The 15,955-nt window shown below is 38.6% G+C and overlaps 1 protein-coding gene across 2 annotated transcripts; it reads left to right on the top strand.

The window, feature by feature from the left end:
- The first annotated feature begins 528 nt into the window (after positions 1–528).
- LOC109887796 (tumor necrosis factor receptor superfamily member 14-like) lies at positions 529–14,974 on the top strand. Of its 2 annotated transcripts, none has more exons than XM_031794711.1 (8): positions 529–920; positions 11,792–11,900; positions 11,993–12,274; positions 12,386–12,473; positions 12,604–12,779; positions 13,530–13,564; positions 13,716–13,762; positions 13,855–14,006. In XM_031794711.1, the coding sequence occupies exons 2-8, from the start codon at positions 11,792–11,794 to the stop codon at positions 13,913–13,915; spliced, it is 798 nt and encodes a 265-aa protein (XP_031650571.1). In that variant the 5' UTR covers positions 529–920; the 3' UTR covers positions 13,916–14,006. The 2 variants fall into 2 exon arrangements, with proteins under 2 accessions (XP_031650571.1, XP_031650569.1); XM_031794709.1 differs by lacking the exon at positions 529–920 and adding an exon at positions 10,648–10,973 and having other exon boundaries at positions 13,855–14,974.
- The last annotated feature ends 981 nt before the right edge of the window (positions 14,975–15,955 follow it).

Genomic DNA, 15,955 nt, shown 5'->3' on the forward strand with positions numbered 1-15,955 from the left:
GAAGTTGGAGACTTATATGTCCCTCATTAACTTTAAACATCAGCTATCTGAGCAGCTAACAGATCGCTGCAGCTGTACATAGCCCATCTGTAAATAGCCCATCTAATCTACCTACCTCATCCCCATATTGTTTTTATTTACTTTTCTGCTCTTTTGCACACCAGTATTTCTACTTGCACATCATCATCTGCCCATCTATCACTCCAGTGTTAATTTGCTAAATTGTAATTACTTCGCTACTATGGCCTATTTATTGCCTTACCTCCTCACGCCATTTGCACACACTGTATATAGACTATATATATATATATATATATATATATTATGTCAGCACGCTTGTTTATTCCATGTGTAACTCTGTGTTGTTGTTTCTGTCGCACTGCTTTGCTTTATCTTGGCCAGGTCGCAGTTGTAAATGAGAACATGTTCTCAACTGACCTACCTGGTTAAATAAAGGTGGAAAAAAAAAATATACAAAAATAAGTATATATATGTATGTGTGAAACTAGCGATCGCCTACATCCCAAACACTCATCCCACGCTCTTGCTTTTAGTCGTCTGTGGAATTGTTGTGGATGGAATTGTTGTGTGTGCGCCTTATAAGCGCTAGTCAATTATGATTGCTTTTCTTATTTTGGCTAGAAGACAACGCATCCGCCGACATCGAATGTTAGCCATCCCACTATATCAAGAAAATCGAAAAGTACAATGTATAAACGTGATGATGTCAGGAAAAGTAATGTGCGCAGGCTAACGTATTTTTCTAAGAAGACAGTGCATAATAGTAGCAGTAGCAGCAGGATTTCTGCCGATAAATGTGTGCTTTAGTATTGTTCTCTTTGGAAACGGTGGTATAAACGGGATAAACGCCTCCTTTCTGTGCATGACCTTCTCCCGCTGCGTTGTCCATTATTTCCAAGGTAATGTACAAAACGTCTGCGTTTATTCCTTACATAATACACAGATTGCATCAATCTGGTGAAATGCTTTGCCTTCCATCTGTTTTGTGTATGAACAAGTAAGTGTTTGTGATGTGTGATTTGAACAGATTTACTAAGCTATATTATATACGTACTTTCTCCTGGTCTGCAGACAGAGAGAGATGCTTCTACACATGCATTGCTTGCTGTTTGGGGTTTTAGGCTGGGTTTCTGTACAGCACTTTGAGATATCAGCTGATGTAAGAAGGGCTTTATAAATACATTTGATTGATTGAAATGTGATTGAAGCCTAAGACGCCGTAGAGACTGAAATCAATACAAATAATGTCAAATAACAATATGCAAACTATATGTAAATGTTGGCCAATCACAAATAAATCGCATGTGAAGCCAGCTATATGAAAAACAGCTCCTTTTATGGAACGCAGACAAAATCATTAGGGGAAAGACTAGGTCTGATGACGTCAGCGGATATGGCAACCCTGGTGGAAAGTTCCTAAAAATAAGGGAAAACTGTTCAGTCTTAGGCTCCATTCCAAACACTTGTTGATCTCACGGTTTTGCTTTTAGTCATCATGTAACTGTTGTTTTTGTGCGCGCTTAAGTGTGATGTCAGGAAAAGTTATGTGCATAGGCACGTTTCGAAAAGCTAACCAAACATGAACATCACTTTTATGATACGTGTTTGAGCCGTCATGTGCATTAGTAGCACAATTTCTAACTTATTTACATTTGTTTTTACTTACACTTGTATATTGACTTCTCCATATTAATGTTGGTTTTAAGATTTATATATTTTTTATATTATAAAAATACAATTTTATTTTTTTATTATAACATTTAAAATTCTAGTACAATACTGTAATGAAACAGCAGGGAGCAGGTCTCGAACCCTCGACCTTCGAGGCCGAGGTCCGGCACGCTATCGACTGTGCCGCAGATTCGATTTCCGCCCTTATAAACCCAGGGTCCTTACACTACTCCCTCCTTTCAAAGAACGCGTCCTCGCGCTAGCTTGCGACTCTACGTCTTACAGGAACACGCTCACCGGCTCACCAGTCGTGGATACAAGGTCCGATCCCACTTCTGACACCAGTGTAATGAAAAAAGCAGGGAGCAGGTCTCGTACCCTTGACCTTCTAGCCCGAAGTCCAGCGTGCTATCGACTGTGCCGCAAAAGCATGCTCATGGGTCGATTTCCGCGCTTATAAACCCAGGGTCATTACAATACAAACAGGACATCACTACATGTATATTTTTTTCTGAAGAAACATAAAATAGCATTGAAAGTTACAAAAAAATGTAATCACATTATTTGACTTTCAAAAGTTCCTAAAATAAATAAAAAAAGGCCAGGGTTAAAGTTGTGCAAACTTAATTGTAAGAATAGTTTGTTGTTGTTATTGACAAATTCTAGAGATTTATTAGATATTCGATTTCAAGTAAAAATAGATTGCATTTGGGGACAGATTTCAATGATTTGTTTTTGTATATGTAGGCCGTCATTGTAAATAAGAATTGGTTCTTAACTGACTTGCCTAGTTAAATAAAGGTTACGTTTAAAATATATATAACATTTACCAGAGAGAATGAATAAATTAATGACAAATTCAGTGGTTTTGTTTTCATTTTAATAACAACATATTACATCTTTCATTGTAAATACATGGGTCTTATTGATGAAATGAAAATGTAAATACTTTACTCAATCCAATATAAATTTCACAGAGTCACACTCATAAAAAGTGTATAATAGTTTCTCCTTCTTTATCACAGAATACATGAATTTAGACAACAAGTTATTGCAAGGGTATATTTTGTGCAAAATTTTAAAGTAAATTTATTTGACTTTATTTGATATACAAAATTTGTGAGGAAGCAATCCAGCTTTCGTCTATTAATTTCAATAATATATGCATTCATTCCAGAAGAATTTCTCTCTTGGAGAGATCTTGTTCTTGGAGTTGTTCTTGGAGTTAAAAAGTGACCTTATGAATGTATTATTACATTTCTTATCGAGCAGGGAGAAACCTTCTAACATATATTGTGCATCTATCTTGACTGTTCGCCAAAACACAAATTAGATTTCTTTAATTTAGTAAGTCCTGAAGGTATTGCTTTGCATATAGAATTAAATTCTTTATAATGTTTTGGGAAGTTATATGTTTCTGAGAACTTTCTATAAGAGAGTATATTCCCTTCTTTATCAAATAAATCAAGCACATTAATAAGAATGATGAAATAGGGCAACCCTGGAGTACACTACTACGGTGATTAATCATAATAGAACTATTCATATCTTTATAAAACATAATGATAACAGAGACAAAAGCTAGTCCCGAAACCAAAAGTGCACAACGAATGTATTCTGAATTTTGTCAAGGAATAAAATAATAGCCTTGGGAATCAACTGAGTCAGTGTAATCATTCAAGTCTAAAACTAACTGAATGTTACAGCTGATTTGCCAGCAGCATACCACCCTGCATCCCACTGTCAGCTGATTTGCCAGCAGCATACCACCCTGCATCCCACTGTCAGCGTGCTTTTGAAAGCTAAGCAGGGTTGTTCCTGGTCGGTTCCTGGATGGGAAACCACATGCTGCTGGAAGTGATGTTGGAGGGCCAGTAGGAGGCACCCTTTTCTCTGATCTAAAATAAATAAATAATGTAGGGCAGTGATTGGGGACATTGCCCTGTGTAGGGTGCCGTCTTTCGGATGGGACGTTAAAAGGGTGTCCTGACTCTGTGGTCACAAAAAAATCCGATGGTACTTATTGTAAGAGTAGGGGTGTTAACCCTGGTGTCCTGGCTAAATTCCCAATCTGTTCAGTCAACTTACCTGGTTAAATAAAAAAATGTGGAGACCTTTCATGAAACCATTGCAGTAATAAATGAATGATTGATTTACTTAAAGATATTGTCTGATTGCTGATTTCACCAATAAGCAAATGATTGACAAGGAACAAGGAACCTACCCAGACACTAGGCATTCTTGGAACATGTTGAATACTGGTCCCTCTAAATGTTCCCAAAAGTGTAAATAAAATTCCACAGAAAGACCAGGTGCTTTCCCCTTCTTCATAGATTTAAGAGCGTTTCTAATCGCTACAATAGAAAACTCCTCTTCACATATGGACTTGAACCATGGACATGTTTTATAAAATGTTCACATTCAATCCCATTAAAATTTGATTTATACACATTTTCATAGAAAGAATACACAATGTTGGGTATTTACATAAGGTAATGTCAATATTTAAGGCAGAAAGAACTGCTTATAGTTCCTTTTTCCCACAAAAATATCTTGTGTTTTTCTCACCCTCGTCGACCCATTTTGCTCTAGATGTAATAAAGGCCCCTTTAGCTAAATCAATTCACATTTGATCTCGTTCTATTCAAGATGTATTCAAATCTGTTTCTTCCTCTGTTGAAAGGGTACCCTTTTCTGAAAGAACATTACATGTATTCATAAACTTCTTTCATCTTCTTTCAAAAATGTTTGCTTCTTTAATTCCCTACTGTGTTGTAATGGCAATAGACCTTACCTTGAATTTAAATATTTCCCAGTTATTTCCATGCTTTGGTTTTAAATCATTTGAGTTAAACGAGTCTATGATCAAGTTCTTTATACTCTTGTTAAAGACTGGATCATTTAGGAGTGAATTATTAAGTTTCTGAAATAATGACGCCTGGGGAAGGAACCAAGGGGAGTGACATATATAGGGCAGGTAATAAAGGAGGTGATGGAGTCCAGGGTGTCATAGTGTCATAATGCGCTGTTGCACGTAACGATGGTGACAGGTGTGCGCCATAACGAGCAGCCTGGAGACCTAGAGGCCGGAGAGGGAGCACATGTGACAGTTTCCAATATCCTCTAATGCCACTAGATTTTTCAGAACATTCTAACTTCAAGAATATCATTTTATGATCAGTCAAAGGAGCATGTTTATGATTTACTTCTTGTACATTCTGTAAAAGTGGGGGGAGAAATGAGAAACAGATGCATTCTGGATCTGGCCGTCATTGACCTATAACTCCAGGTGTATTAGTTTGAGTTCACATTAAAAGAATCATATCGATCACTGTCAGTTTACTGCAAAATTAGGTGATGATGTCACTATTCTGAGACTTTTGAGCTATTATCCTAGGTGAAAATCTATCTAAAGAGTTATCAGGTGTTGCATTAAAGTCTCCAGCTATTATAAGCCATGCATTTGTATACTTGTTTTGCAGCACAGTAAGCTTATTAGCAAGATTCAAAAATAAAGTATTCTTTGAAGAGTAAGAGTTGTACCCAAATACATTGTATATAATAAAACAATCATTATGTAGTTCGGAGATCAATATAACCCATCTCTGGACATACAAGACTGAAATATCACCTTTAAACTTATGAAGCCATATCATAGTACCAGCTGAGTGGTTAGACCCGTGACTATAATAAACAGTATTTCCCCATTGTGATTTACAAAAACTAGAATCTGAATCACAGGAGTGAGTCTCCTGGGGCCTGTTGCACAAAAGTAGAATTAAGACATCCGGGATAAATGACTCAGCTGAGCTCAATGAAGCCAAAACATGTGCGTCCAGGCTTAATTGGTTGCACAAAGACCAAGCCAGGATGAGCAGACACGGATTCATTAAGCCAGGTGAAACCAATCCTGGATAGGTGCGCGCTCACGGCTCACTCAAATAGACCCCGCCACAGATCACAGATTAACTGATTTACCATGGCAACTAGAGCCGCGTACTTTTCCCGGTCGGAAGCACAAATCCTCATGGAGGCATACGAGGAGGTAAAAGATATAATTAAGAAGAAAGGCAACACCGCCACAGTGATAAAGCAAAGAGAAAAAGCGTGGCAAAGTATTGCAGACCGCCTGAATGCGTAAGTAGTGCACAATTACACACTCACCGCTCCGCTGAAACATCACAATTACAATTCAAATATTTAATTCACATCTCCAAAAATGCAGTTGTACTGTAATTATGAAACGGTTAATGTTTTTTATTGAAATGCACTGCAGATATGAGTGAAATTGTGTAAAGTAACTCCATCACACTGTATAAAGCTATGATACATTTTTTGATATTGTCCATTGACGAACACTCTGCATTGCCAGTGATGTGCATTGATTGGTGTAATATTCCTCATCTTATGATTTCAGATGGTCTGCAATGCTGACTGTGTGATCAGCAATGTTGTGGCAAAATGGCCTGGCTCAGTCCATGACTCCAGAATCTTTCGGGCCTCTGAAATCTATCAGTGCCTCTGAAATCTATCAGTGCCTATCACAAGGTAAGCCACACAACCCCTATTTATAACCATCATGGCTGTGTCAAGAATATCACTGTGTTTATGAGGTAGTAATGATGAGATTTTGTGTTGACAGGTGAATTCTCTGGTGTGTTGCTGGGAGACAGGGGGTATGGCTGCCAGCCTTTTCTCCTGACACCTTTCACAGACCCCCAGGAAGCACAGCAGGCCTACAACCATGCCCATGCCAGGACCAGGGCCAGAGTTGAAATGACCTTTGGCCTCCTGAAGGCACGCTTTCACTGCCTTCACAAATTAAGGGTCAGCCCTGTTAGGGCATGTGATATTACTGTGGCTTGTGCTGTCCTCCACAATGTGGCCTGCCTGAGGAAGGAGAGGGCCCCCAGAGTGCCACCAGCCATGGACTGGGACAATCCGGCAATCTTCCCTGATGACGACAGTGGTCGGCTGCTGAGGGACCAATATGTGTTGAATTATTTTAGTTAGTATGTGTGCTTTCAATTTTGGTTAAATATGTCCTGCGGTGGCAGAGGAATTTGGGTTTTTTTTGGGTTCGTTTTTTGACGAATTTGGCCTCTTATGATGTTTGTGCGGTATACTGTGTGTAATACAAGGCTGCAGGGAGGCTACTGCATCCATTCATTTGTCTGTTCAGTTGATGTGTATGGATTTGTCCTGCATTTATTTTAGTGTGCAGACATGCAGGGTGTGTTATATACAGACCTTTGAATGTGTATGTATCATTTTGTATAATATGCTTGGATTCTGTGCTTTCCATCTTGTAGAGTCACTGTGACTTCAGTTTCGAAAGGAGCTGATGGTTTACCTGCTTTGTTTTGTCCTTATTCAATAAAGGAACATAATGTTACACATTGTGTTTTTATATTCATATGGAATGTGTATTTGTTTATATGACAGAGTACTAGGGCCACACTGAAGAAAAAGGATAAAGTCATAAATTTATGAGGCTGGTTCTTTCTGCAGAAAAGCTACATATTGTTTTTACAGTTTTGATACTTATGACAATGTGATACTTAATATTCTGGCACATCAGCATGTCTTTGTTTATGAAACCATACTGAAGTACAATTTCACGAAATGCCCCACATCTGTCATTTTAACAACTGTCCTCCTTTAAAACAACTGGTTACAATATTATGACTTGTGTTTTTTTCCCCTCTGTGGCCCTAATATTCTATCATTTTATATATAGCCTTATAGTCTATGGGAAACTGTAAATTATCTAATGATAGCAACATCATCTAAAAATCATTTTTTATCCAAAATCATTGAAATTAATGATCAAACGTTTAAATAATAACAGTGGGTCTCGTTATGTGATAACAATGTATAGTGAGCAGTGAAATAACTATTGGTTTCCATTTGTGGTGACCGCTGACTGACATTAGGGATGAGATTAAATAGATCCTGGAATTTAGCCTGGTCTGGAGCAGGCTAGCTCCACAGAATAAATCTCCATGGTAATTTATACCATAACATATCCTCCTGCCCCCTATCCATCTTTAGTGCAACCGGATTACGGATCAATTGAGCCAGGATCACCAAGATATCCTGGCTTAATCCCTTATCCTAGTTTTGTGCAACAGGCCCCTGGAGTAGAATGAAATCTGCATTGAGAGTGTTTACAAAATAAAAAGTGATTTTCTTTTAGTTATGTTTCGTAAACCCCTGGCATTTAGAGATACAATATGTAGTGCATTGAATTCAAAACGTTGCATAAACTGTCAAAAATCAAATAAAAATAAGACAAATACAGTAGTGATATGAATAACTGGTTAACTAGTAATCTAGGGAGCTAATAAGGAAACCTGAGCTTAGAGAATTTTTTATTTTTTTTATTTCACCTTTATTTAACCAGGTAGGCTAGTTGAGAACAAGTTCTCATTTGCAACTGCGACCTGGCCAAGATAAAGCATAGCAGTGTGAACAGACAACACAGAGTTACACATGGAGTAAACAATTAACAAGTCAATAACACAGTAGAAAAAAGAAAAAAAAGAGAGTCTATATACATTGTGTGCAAAAGGCATGAGGAGGTAGGCGAATAATTACAATTTTGCAGATTAACACTGGAGTGATAAATGATCAGATGGTCATGTACAGGTAGAGATATTGGTGTGCAAAAGAGCAGAAAAGTAAATAAATAAAAACAGTATGGGGATGAGGTAGGTAAAAATGGGTGGGCTATTTACCGATAGACTATGTACAGCTGCAGCGATCGGTTAGCTGCTCAGATAGCAGATGTTTGAAGTTGGTGAGGGAGATAAAAGTCTCCAACTTCAGCAATTTTGTGTTGGCTTTAGGGATGATCAGTGAGATACACCTGCTGGAGTGCGTGCTACGGATGGGTGTTGCCATCGTGACCAGTGAACTGAAATAAGGCAGAGCTTTACCTAGCATGGACTTGTAGATGACCTGGAGCCAGTGGGTCTGGCGACGAATATGTAGCGAGGGCCAGCCGACTAGAGCATACAAGTCACAGTGGTGGGTGGTATAAGGTGCTTTAGTGACAAAACGGATGGCACTGTGATAAACTGCATCCAGTTTGCTGAGTAGAGTGTTGGAAGCAATTTTGTAGATGACATCGCCGAAGTCGAGGATCGGTAGGATAGTCAGTTTTACTAGGGTAAGTTTGGCGGCGTGAGTAAAGGAGGCTTTGTTGCGGAATAGAAAGCCGACTCTTGATTTGATTTTCGATTGGAGATGTTTGATATGAGTCTGGAAGGAGAACTGGACTACCCTAAACCGAGGTATTTACAGTGTGATCAATATGATGAACCCGTATTCACATTTACAAACCTGGTGATATAAAATGGGGTGAATGTAAAAATGACCAACTAAACGCAAGTAATTTAGCTAACTCTTAACGTTTTCATTTGACTTAGAAAGAAGATGACATAAATTTCAGGTTAATGTAGCTACTGTATATACTTGAGCACAGTGTTTTCAAAACATTCAGTACTCTCATGACATTCACTTGATGTCCTGGCAATCGAGCTTCTTTCCATCGATAAATGCAAAAGGGCCACTGAAAATGCTCTCTTCCCTTTTTCTCTAGCCTTTTTTACCACTGGCCAACGTTTTTCCCTTGCAGCAGCATCTTCTGGAGTGAGAGCCTCTTTGATGTGTAGTTTATTCTCTACACGTTTCAGGCCTCGGATTGAACATAATTGTACACTCGCAAACTCAATCAAAAAACGAGGGTTAAGGGGCTCCTGTTGCCAACTAAAGTATTATTTTAAGTTAGTAAATAGGGCAAGCTGTTTTGTAGCTTATCTACATTGTACCTTCATTATGCTAGCCTAGCTACTTTATTAGGCTATCTACATGTATGATGAAAGACAAACACCAAGAGGCTGGATGGACAGTGTTGTTTTACCTAGTACAGGCAGGGTTGCCAGGTCCAGCTAAATTTGTAGCACAATAACCACTCAATACCCGCCCACAAGGCCTAAAAACTAGCCCAAATATGTTTTCGCAGCAAGAGACGAGTTGCCACATTTCGCCGATAAACCCTTTTTCTATAACGCTATTGAGCGAATTAAGAAGGAATATCAACGTAAATTGTAACAACGTAAGAAGCTAAATTCAGTTTTCCATCAAAACAATCATTCTTACGAACTAATGTGTTTAAAAGGAATTTAAATATGTCACAATAGAAATACAAATTTGCCCTCATTAAACTCGCCAGATAATTTTCCATCAATGAATGTCGATTTAACTCGTTTGTAGTGATAGAAAAAGTACCCAATTGTTATACTTGAGTAAAAGTATAGATGCCTTAATAGAAAGTTACTCAAGTAAAAGTGAGTCAGACAGTAAAATACTACTTGAGTAAAAGTCAAAGTATTTGGTTTTAAATATACTTCAGTATCAAAAGTAAATGTAATTGCTAAAATATACTTAAGTATCAAAATTAAAAGTATATTAAGCAATGGAGACGGCACCATTACCTTGTTTTTAAAATGTATGGATAGCCAGGGGCACATTCCAACACTCAGACATTATTCACAAAATATGCATTTGTGTTTAGTGAGTCCGCCAGCCCAGAGGCAGTAGGGATGACCGAGTGTTATCTTGATAAGTGCGTGAATTTGACCATTTTCCTGTCCTGCTAAGCATTCAAAATGTTTTTTTTTTTTGATGTAGATTTGATTTTTAGGCCATATCGCCCAGCCCTGCAATGAACACAATAATTCTGTGAACGGTCTTGTGAAAGTTTTAAATGTACACAATACCTGTTAGCAAAGGTGTCAGCGAGAGATGACGTGCAGGAGCTTTCAGGGATTTGTAGTTTTGCATGATGTCTACTGTGATGCTAATTAGCATTTTCGAATCTGAGAGTAAATAGAGACTAAATATATTGATAAAAGTCACCTTATGACACCACTGTGGGGCTCTATGTGACCATGGTTGCGTTCTGACCCCAGGGAAGCTCAGTGTAAACCAGTTTAACAGTAGGGTTTGGGTGGAATCTTCTGGCAATATGACCAAAAACGTTTACACTGAACACAAAACATTAGGAACACCTGCCCTTTCCATGAGTCTGACCAGGTGAACGCTATGATCCCTTAATGATGTCATTTGCTAAATCCACTTCCATCAGTGTAGATGAAGGGGAGTCCTTTCATTTGGTGATTGGCATTCAGGTTGTGGCAACGAAAAGGCATCGTCCAATATAAGCTGATTGGAATTAGAGAACCATGGCTCCGTTTCAAAGCTTGATATTTATAGTAAGTTAAATGTTTGGGTTTTGTAATGCTTCGTAGCTTGGCATCATTTCATGGTACAGCAGAACTTGGCACCAGATAGTATGCTCAGAGTATACACACTGGCTGTGTCTGAAATCTGTCTTGCCTACTACTACTCACTAAAACTAGGCTACATACTGTGTCCTAATTTTACTCCATACTATTTACAGTGTAAAGTTTAGTACAAATGAATGCAGTAAGCAACATACTAGGCTCACCCATATTGAGAATGCGCCATATAATACACAATTGTGTTGATTCCTGCCATTTTGTTAATTTGGTTAAATCTCATCCCCTCGTCTCATTATCAACTGTTGTCAAACACGTAGGCCTGGAAAGACGATTCTCTAAATCTACTAGATGAAAAGCCGAAATTAGTATAACATCCTGGAATTGAAAGCAAGAAAATGTCACATACCATAAAACATATTTTCACTTACCTAAAATGCAAGTCTGGGTATTTGAACACGGCACTTTTTGTTGAATTCTTGTTTTGAAAATTGTTTAGAGTCTTTTAACAGTCAAATCTACTAGTAAGCGGCATGGCCTTTCAAAAACAAATGATCAATATAAAAATCTTTGAAAAGAATTGACCTGAGTAAATTCCTAATATCACTTACATTTACTTACTGAATGTATGATGAAAACATGGAAATATTAACTATGCTTTCTCTCTATTTACACTGTCAATCTGAACTCTCCTCTCCTCCAATCTCATCTCTACTTTAACCCCAAACTCTCTTCAACCCTGCTTTGTCAATGTGTGACCGTGGTAATGTGTTATTTTTCTCTATTTACAGATGAACCTAGCTATCATTTTGTGTTCACTTCTAACCATTCAGCGCTCTATTGCATGTGGTAGAGCAGAGTACAGAACAGGTGATGAATGCTGTCCTATGTGTTCACCAGGTAAGGACCAGCTCTGTATACTATATGGATTATTATGAAGAAAATGCATTCCAATACCAATCAATCCATGACACTGACCTTCTATCCCACAGGAAACCGGGTACATAAACACTGTACAGAATTTACAAGTACTTCCTGTGTCCCCTGTACCAACTCCACGTTCCTTGATGAACCCAATGGTCTTACAGCATGCATACTGTGTACAAACTGTGACCCTGGCTTTGGTTTGAAGGTAAGGCAGCCATGTAGACCTTCATCAGACACTGTCTGTGGGACACTGGAGGGGTTCTACTGTCTAGACCCAACTAAGGATGGTTGTAGAGCAGCCCAGAGACACAGCAGCTGTAAACCTGGTCAATACATCAACCACACAGGTATGTCTTCATGCAAATCTTCCATTGACATCAGTACATGATTTATGCAATCATGAGTTAAGCATATCTCAAGTCAGGATCCTTAATGAGTTTCACCCTGTGTTGGTGCAGGAACAATATCTACAGATACTGTGTGTTCTGACTGTACTGGTGACACCTATTCAGATGGATCATTTACATCCTGCCAGCCACACACACAGTAAGTGTGGCTCATGTATAATGGTTATTTCCTTCAAATACTGCAATATGCAAACAGTTTTCATCATGTAAAACTGAATGTTAGATGACTAAATTGTTGATTTACCAGTGGTTTATTTATCTTATTATAGATGTGATACCTTGAAGCTTCAGCAAATTAAACCTGGAACTCATTGGTATGACTCTGAATGTGGACCACAGACCTCCCCTCCCATAGCAATAATATCTGCTGCTGTGGTGGTGGTGGTGTTACTAGCTGTGATGGCAGCAGTAGCTATTAGAAGAAAAAGAAAATATCCTGTATCTGGTGAGATAATTTTGGGCAATTGTACAGTTTAATTTATTGTTTTAATTGCCCAGATGAACAAGTGAGAAACATCCATCACATTTTATTTGTCACATGTGCTGAGTACAACAGATGTAGACTTTAGCGTGAAATGCTTGCTTACAAGCCCTTCCAAATGATGCAGTTAAAAAATAAATAGAAAATAGTAACACGAAGATTCAAATAAAATACACAAGAATGCAGCTATATACAGAGAGTACCAGTACAGTTCCCGCGTGGGAACTGTTTGTAGAGCATGGAGCTAGCAACGCCAGGGCTGTGGGTCCAATTCCCATGGAGGAACATTATGGACAATGTATGCATTCACTACTGTAAGTAGTGATGGAAAAGGGTGTCTGCTAAATGTTTAAAATAAACAGGGTAGCCTAGTGGTTAGAGTGTTGGACTAGTAACCGGAAGGTTGCATGTTCAAATCCCCGAGCTGACAAGGTACAAATGTGTCATTCTGCCCCTGAACAGGCAGTTAACCCACTGTTCCTAGGCCGTCATTGAAAATAAGAATTTGTTCTTAACTGACTTGTCTGGTTAAATAAAGGCAAAATAAAATACTAAAGCACACAATAATGGAGCTCCATACAGGAAGTACCAGTACAAGATGAATAAAACAAAATACACAATGTTCTGAAAATCATGACAACACCCCTGTCAAACAGTATGTTATCAAGTTCCAAATTAGTTTCTGTCTCGATGTTGATTCTTGTACTTTTCCAGAGAGGATTTTTCCAGAGACACAAAGCCCTACAGAGGTATGTTAATGAATAATCCCCCAATACCCACTTTATACAGCAGTATTCTCTATCATACTCAATGTGGTAAGGAGATGGCTGACAGGAATGTCTATTACCTCAAGGGTTGCACTTTTTAATGTTTTATTGAGTTGAGGTTTCATTTTACTAGGTATCAGACAGAGGGAACATCAATGCTGTTTGTGGGAACAAGAACAGGTAAGGTAGCCTATAACATCAGAATGGTACAGTATACTTGTTCATGAATTTCAGCCAGATTTGAACTAAAACTTCTTATGAATATTATACAGATTCAAGCCTCCTGGACATTCAGCAGAACAATCCAGTCTAATGTGTGGCTCATTGGCTTGAAAACTAGACTAGGCAGTAGGGCCCAATTTCTGTCCACTACATGGTGAATGTGATCTAGACTCTGTTTTTAAATAAAAGTTGGAGGCTGGCACATTTGTTTTGATTAAAGATTAAAAAGGCCATGACCTTGATAGACAGCCTGTCTTCCAATACTGGGGATGAAGATGGACACCTTAGTAGGAGCCAGGTCTGTTCTGTTCTGGGAAAGGTCAGGTGTGTCCATGATTTCAAATGGTCAATCCAAGTCAGTTGACGGTAATTGGAATAAAACACAAATGCCATTTTGTAAGAGACTCCACCTGGTCTTTGGATGCTGGTGCCAGATACATTGAGCAAATGCCCTTGAACTGAGGAAGTCTACAGATCACAACATCTCCATGGACCTTATGGAACTTGTGATGTACTGTAGATTCTGTTGACACAAACTGTGTAAAGGACATACGGATGAGATTTCCTGGCCACTGGTATGGGGGAAAAATGGACTCCACTTGTTGAGTTACCATGGATTTGTATAATCCCACAGAGTAAACATCAAGAGGCAATGGTGCAGTGTAGGCTATGTTCAGTGTGACCCATTTATTTTGTAAAACTTTTATTTAACTAGGCAAGTCAGTTAATTAAGAACATATTCTTATTTACAATGACGGCCTACCCCGGACAATGCTGGGCCAATTGTGCACCGCCCTATGGGACTCCCAATCACGGCCGGATGTGATACAGCCTGGATTAGAACCAGGGACTGTAGTGACTCCTTGCACTGAGATGCATTGCCTTAGACCTGCGCCACTGGGGAGCTCTGTAGCAAAGCAATGGGACAAATGTTTTGTTTACAGTTCTGTTCTTACGACCCTCCTAAAATATATATTTTATTGTCACACTGGGATACGTGCTGTGAAATGTGTTGTTTTACAGGGTCAGCCATAGTAGTACTCTGCCCCTGGAGCAAATGAGGGTTAAGTGCCTTGCTCAAGGACACAGACAGATTTTCCACCTGGATTGTGAGTTATTTGTATTGTATCTTTGCTTTTTATGTGTATTCTGTAGGTATTGTATTATACGTTGCACATTATTCAATGCCATTTTTAATTGTATTGATCATCTATTGATGTTTTTGATTCCATGGGTTTACAGTCTATTCTATTGGATCCATTTGATTCTCCGTAAGTCATGAGTTATGCTTGTTTCACCAGCCATCAGTGCTCAGTCTAGCTGATGTATATTGTTCCTGTAAGTGTATTGCTGGTGACTAATGTCCCCCCTTGGGATTAATAAATAGAGGATCTGCAATGCAATTAATAGAATTAGGCCCAATGACATTATTACATTGTGCAAATGCAATTGAAGAAAGCAAAAAATGTGATATTTCAGACGTGTATTATTGACTAAATTCCAAAACAATTCTTAATATCTTTAGAGATTCCAAATGAGAAGGATTATATTGACCTTCCTTTAAAAAGTGCATCCTTCCTTGAAAACTCACTGAATGGACAGGTAATTGTCTCCACATGGGTTTCCTGGAAGGATGCACATTGAAAGAATTTCAACTGGGCCAACAGTTGACACTGACAGCGAAGGGGCATGGTGGAGAAATTAACATTGTTTACCACTGAACAAAATGGTTAGTTTGGGTCTGCTTAATCGGGTGGTTCTCCCTGAGACACCAATGCAATAGCAACTGGCTCTGGGCAGCTTAGATCATTAAAAAATACATTTTATCTTTATTTAACTAGGCAAGTGAGTTAAGAATAAATTGTTATTTTCAATGACAGCCTAGGAACTGCCTGTTCAGGAGCAGAACGACATATTTGTACCTTGTCAGCTTGGGGATTTGAACTTGCAACCTTCCGGTTACTAGTCCAATGCTCTAACCACTAGGCTACCCTGCTGCCTCTCTACATTGACTGTAATGTAAAGAGAAAATGAGGAAGTTTGGTGTCTCGCTTCCTCTTCTATCTCTGCTGATTGTAGACAACCGTTTGTGAATTTCAAATGCGCTTGAGATTCCCTAAAAACATGCCACTATGACACAGCTACGACTGG

The sequence above is a fragment of the Oncorhynchus kisutch genome, linkage group LG17 (genome assembly GCF_002021735.2).
Source record: "Oncorhynchus kisutch isolate 150728-3 linkage group LG17, Okis_V2, whole genome shotgun sequence".
In the NCBI taxonomy this organism is placed as follows: Eukaryota; Metazoa; Chordata; class Actinopteri; order Salmoniformes; family Salmonidae; genus Oncorhynchus; species Oncorhynchus kisutch.